This window comes from Bombina bombina, chromosome 9 (assembly GCF_027579735.1).
Source record: "Bombina bombina isolate aBomBom1 chromosome 9, aBomBom1.pri, whole genome shotgun sequence".
NCBI classification, from domain to species: domain Eukaryota; kingdom Metazoa; phylum Chordata; class Amphibia; order Anura; family Bombinatoridae; genus Bombina; species Bombina bombina.
Window position 1 is genome coordinate 245,663,119 of NC_069507.1, and position 6,000 is coordinate 245,669,118.

Genomic DNA, 6,000 nt, shown 5'->3' on the forward strand with positions numbered 1-6,000 from the left:
GTTGTTCTCCACATGTTCATCTGAAGCATGCCTGTCTAGAAGTGCACTTGCGCAAAAAAAGTTATAAAAAAATAGGCGAGCTCAGGCAAAGCAAGGATAATAGTCTGCAGTTGCATTACACTCTGCTCCTTATTTATCATTATAAAAAACGTATTGCGCCTTTTTATAGGCTCCATTAAAATAGCTATTCTTGGATATTTTATCTGATTTCTATTGAAATGACTCACCTTCTTAGGAAAAAAATAATAATATGTACTGGTACAATCAATAGCACCCAGAACATCTGGGATTCCAGCAACATTATAAAATCCAGTTTACACCAGGTGTCATTCATCCATTATATATATAAATATATATATATTTTTTAATTATATACTTTTTAAAGATGTTTCAAATTTCCTTTAAAACTACACTTAGGTGCCTAGAAAAGGAGGCCTGGCTCATGCCAACAAGCACACTGGATACTGCCTGAAAAGATCCAGTCCCAAAGTAGGGAAGTACTGCTAATCATTTGAGCATCCTGAGAATTGCTCTTGTCCTTTTGGTGTGTGGCTCCAAGTCATTGGTAATGAGGCCATATAAGCTGGCAAAGGTCTCTCTGCTTATACAAAATTATATAAAGCACCCAGGCCACAAGGTAGGAACACCCTTGAAATTCCTGCCAAAATAAAAAAGCATTCCATGTTGTGAACACCACAAAAGTTTTTTTTGGTGCACCAATGCAAGTAGGCGACCATGATGCGCCCGATAGCAATTTACAGATGAATTTCACTAGCTTTTAGGCATATTTTAGATTGTAAACAGAGAGAAAACAATCGTGCGCATTTATAGCCGCAAAGTAGGACACCTTGCATTATTATTATTTTTTTTTAATTAAATTAAGCCCCTTATCTTCCAAAATAAGAGAATCTCATTTAAACTAATATACAATGATAATTTAACACCGGATGTATTATCCAAGTGGAACTTACACTGCCCTAACACCTTTATCAAATGCCATGAACCCCGATAGGATTGGATATTGGTTATCTAGAATTTTGGGGACAAACTTAGTAATAGGCTGCACTCAATATTTTTTTTTTTACTAATTAATTGGCATTTTCAGTTCAGTAGGTATGCTCATTTTCTTTCATTGGTTATTTCACTGGCCAGAAAAAGCATTTTAAAATTATGGCTAAGCAGTAAAATACCCAGTATAGCTGGCTTGCAACATTTGGTTAGGGAGTAATAATAATAATAATAATAATAAATAATAATACCTTGAAAAGGACATAAAACTCAACATATTGCTTTCACGATTCAGACAGAGCATACAATTTCAAACAACTTTCTAATATATTTGTATTATCAAATATGCGTCAATCTCTTGGAATCCTTCGTTGAAGTGGCACATTGGGCTACTGAGAGCTAGCTGAATACATTTGGTTACCAATTAAAAGAGCCACCAATCAGCAGCTAGTTCACCATAATGCATTGCTCCGTAAATTTGAAAGTTGTTTAAAATTAAACCCTCCAACTCAGGGGTGGGCAACTATCGGCCTTCCAGATGTTATGGACTACATCTCCTATGATGCTTTACCACCATTATGGCTGAAAGAGCATTATGGGAGATGTAGTCCATAACATCTGGAGGGCCGATAAATGCCCACCTCTGCTCTCACTGATGATTGAAGAAATGTTTTGGGTGTCATTTTCATTTAAGTGATATACTGAATCATGTAAGGAGATTCATGCAAAAACTGGAAATTAATATTAGATCCTTGGACTATTTTTATCAAAAAGATGTATCTCCTTTTTGTTAAGACTAATTTTATTAAAGTGAATGTAAATGTTGATGATGAACCAGTGCCCAGTTTTTAATAATCCTAATTAAAACAGGGGCACTTTCATTCATCAAACTTTGGTTTTGTTAAAACACTTACCTTTTCTTTGTGAAAGCCGCTCAAGCACTTCCCCGTCGCAAGCCTCTTCCTACCTCAGAAATGACGATCCCGGCTTTCCTCCAATCACGGCGTTGCTTTAGACAATGATTCCCCGGGGGGGGGGGAGCAGTGATTGGAGGATGCCGGAATAGTCATTGCTGAAGTATGAGGAGACTTGCGACGGGCTGGAGAAGCGCTGGAGCGGCTTTCAAGAATTAAAAGTTAAGTATTTTAACAAAACCAGTGAAATGTAAAGTTTAATGAATGAAAGTGCCCCGTTTTTAATAGGATTTTTAAAAACCGGGCACTCATTCCGCAAAACTTTATATTCACTTTAAAGAAAAATTAAGCAGAAAAAGGATGGTTTCAATTTTAATGTTAGCATTGTCATCCTTTTTGTTCTCTTCCTGTTTAAGGATTGTAGAAACTTAGGGGCTCAGTTTCGAATTATGTTAACATTTACGATGGTTGATTGGTGAAAATAGGTTTGCAATAGTGTTTTTTGAAAATAAACTTTACTTTTTATGCTAAAAAAAAAAACATGGAAGTTAGACCAATTTTGATGTTGGTTTTTAGGTGCATATGATTTAAGACCAAATGTCTGAAGAAGATACTTTGCACAGAAAGCTTATTTGCAGGTAGATTTTACTTGTGCCTGAAAGCTCAGGAACACATTCCTTTATTTAATGTTGTTATAACATGGAAAGTTAAATAAATAAATATTGCCAAAGTGGTTGCTTAACAAAAGGGAACAGAGCACCTTGACACACAACTAGCTATCATAATTTTTAAAAATGCTATTAAAAAACAGGGCATTTTCATTCATTAAAATTTATATTGAAGAGTTTTTTTTTTTTAAAATACTTACTTTTTCTTTAGGAAAACCAGACCGGCGAACCTCTGCCTGCAGCTCCCGCTGTACTTCTTATATCTTTGACGAATCCGGCTTCCTCCAATCGTTGCATGGCCTCACAAGCTCAATGCCTTGCAACGATTGGAGGAAGCCGTCATTGCTGTGCTAAGAAGAGAAGGAGCTGAGGGCTGAGGATCGCCGGTCTGGTTTTCCTAAAGAGAAAGGTAAGTATTAGGGATGCACCGAAATTTTGGCCGCAGAAACGTTTCAGCCGAAAATGGCATTTTCAGTTATTTTGTTTTTCATTTTTTTGCCTGTTGTTTTCGGTAAAATTATTGTGTAGCATATTTCAAATTTGAAGCTAGCCTAGAGCTGCTGTTTGAGATCTTTACTTTACTTACTGTTTTACATATAATATTTTCTTTAGAACTATATTTTATTTGGAAAAAAAAAAAAAAAAAAAAAGAACCTTAAAGGGACAATAAACCCAAATTTTTTCTTTCATGATTCAGATAGAGAATACAATTTTAAACAACTTTCTAATTTACTTCTTTTATCTAATTTGCTTCATTCTCTTGATATTATTTCCTGAAAAGCATATCTAGATAGGCTCAGTAGCTTCTGATAGGTGGTTTCACATATATGCCTCATGTGATTGGCTCACCAATGTGCATTGATATTTCTTTAACCCCTTAGTGACCAGAGCACTTTTCCATTTTCTGTCCGTTTGGGACCAAGGCTATTTTTACATTTTTGCGGTGTTTGTGTTTAGCTGTAATTTTCCTCTTACTCATTTACTGTACCCACACATATTATATACCGTTTTTCTCGCCACTAAATGGACTTTCTAAAGATACCATTATTTTCATCATATCTTATAATTTACTATAAAAAAAAATATAAAATATGAGGAAAAATTGAAAAAAACACACTTTTTCTAACTTTGACCCCCAAAATCTGTTACATATCTACAACCACCAAAAAACACCCATGCTAAATAGTTTCTAAATTTTGTCCTGAGTTTAGAAATACCCAATTTTTACATGTTCTTTGCTTTTTGTGCAAGTTATAGGGCCATAAATACAAGTAGCACTTTGCTATTTCCAAACCACTTTTTTCCAAAATTAGCGCTAGTTACATTAGAACACTAATATCTTTCAGGAATCCCTGAATATCCCTTGACATGTATATATTTTTTTTTAGTAGACATCCCAAAGTATTGATCTAGGACAATTTTGGTATATTTCATACCACCATTTCACCGCCAAATGCGATCAAATACAAAAAATCGTTCACTTTTTCACAAATTTTTTCACAAACTTTTGGTTTCTCACTGAAATTATTTACAAACAACTTGTGCAATTATGGCATAAATGGTTGTAAATTCTTCTCTGGGATCCCCTTTGTTCAGAAATAGCAGACATATATGGCTTTGGCGTTGCTTTTTGGTAATTAGAAGGCCGCTAAATGCCACTGCGCACCACAAGTGTATTATGCCCAGCAGTTAAGGGGTTAATTAGGGAGCTTTTAGGGAGCTTGTAGGGTTAATTTTAGCTTTAGTGTAGTATAGTAGACAACCCCAAGTATTGATCTAGGCACATTTTGGTATATTTCATGCCACCATTTCACCGCCAAATGCGATCAAATTGAAAAAAAAGTTAAATTTTTCACAATTTTAGGTTTCTCACTGAAATAATTTACAAACAGCTTGTGCAATTATGGCACAAATGGTTGTAAATACTTGTCTGGGATCCCCTTTGTTCAGAAATAGCAGACATATATGACTTTGGCGTTGCTTTCTGGTAATTAGAAGGCCGCTAAATCCTGCTGCGCCTCACACGTGTATTCTGGCTAGCAGTGAAGGGGTTAATTAGGGAGTTTGTAGGGAGCTTGCAGGATTAATTTTAGCTTTAGTGTAGAGATCAGCCTCCCACCTGACACATCCCACCCCCTGATCCCTCCCAAACAGCTCCCTTCCCTCCCCCACCCCACAATTGTCCCCGCCATCTTAAGTACTGGCAGAAAGTCTGCCAGTACTAAAATAAAAGGGTTTTTTAAAAAATAAATAATTTTTTTTTAGCATATTTACATATGCTAGGGTGTAGGATCCCCCCCTTAGCCCCCAACCTCCCTGATCCCCCCCAAAACCGCTCTCTGACCATCCCCTCTGCCTCATTGGGGGCCATCTTGGGTACTGGCAGCTGTCTGCCAGTACCCAGTTTGCAAAAAAAAAGGGCTTTTTTTATATTTATTTGTCTTTTTTCTGTAGTGTAGCTTCCCCCCCACACAGACAAACCCCCACCACCTTGCTGATCTTTTTTTTTTTTTAAAAATATTAGGGCATTTAAACATTTTTACTAACTCATTTTCTGTAGTGTAGCGGTTCCCACCCGCTCCCTCCCCGTGCACGCGCCCGGCCCCCGCCCTCCCGTGCACGCGCGCGCGCCCGTGCGCGCCCCCGCTCATCCCCGCCCACGATCCCGCCCCCCCTGCACATAACCAGGGCCATCGATGGCCGCCACCCGCCTCCCGGTCCGGCTCCCACCCACCAACGCCGGGAACCACCGATCTCCGGTGCAGAGAGGGCCACAGAGTGGCTCTCTCTGCACCGGATGGCTTAAAAAAGTTATTGCAGGATGCCTCCATATCGAGGCATCACTGCAATAACCGGAAAGCAGCTGGAAGCGAGCAGGATCGCTTCCAGCTGCTTTCCAAACCGAGGACGTGCAGGGTACGTCCTCAGGCGTTAACTGCCTTTTTTTTGAGGACGTACCCTGCACGTCCTCGGTCGTTAAGGGGTTAACAAACAACATCTAAAGATTGCAGCAAATTAGGTCATAGAAGTAAATTGGAATGTTGTTTAAAATTGTATTCTCTATTTGAATCATGACAGAATTTTTTTGGGTTTAATGGCCCTTTAAATCGGATTCTGTATTTTCGGGTTCGGTGCAGAATTTCCATTTCGGTGTTTCACTAGTATTTTAAAAAAACACTTCAATGTAATGTTTAATGAATGGAAGGGCCCGTGTTTTTAACAGTATTTTTAAAAACCGGGCACTTATTCATTAAACTTTGCATTCACTTTAAGGCACATCAAATTTGTTATTGCATGCTACCAAGATAAGAAACAAACACGATCAATCATTGTTTACTGACCTTGCAATCCCACTTTCCTCTTTCTGTTTTACACTGCTAAATTTTGGCTCAGTTTCAGCAAGTTCTTTT

The 6,000-nt window shown here is 37.9% G+C and overlaps 1 protein-coding gene across 1 annotated transcript in view; it reads right to left on the reverse strand.

Annotated features, from left to right (window-relative positions):
- The window catches only part of SMC3 (structural maintenance of chromosomes 3), a 241,735-nt gene that overhangs the window by 197,569 nt on the left and 38,166 nt on the right, over positions 1-6,000 (reverse strand). Inside the window, exon 10 of the mRNA XM_053692998.1 lies at positions 5,932-5,995. Coding sequence (XP_053548973.1) covers positions 5,932-5,995 — 64 coding nt within the window. The remainder of the gene's footprint in view (positions 1-5,931; positions 5,996-6,000) is intronic.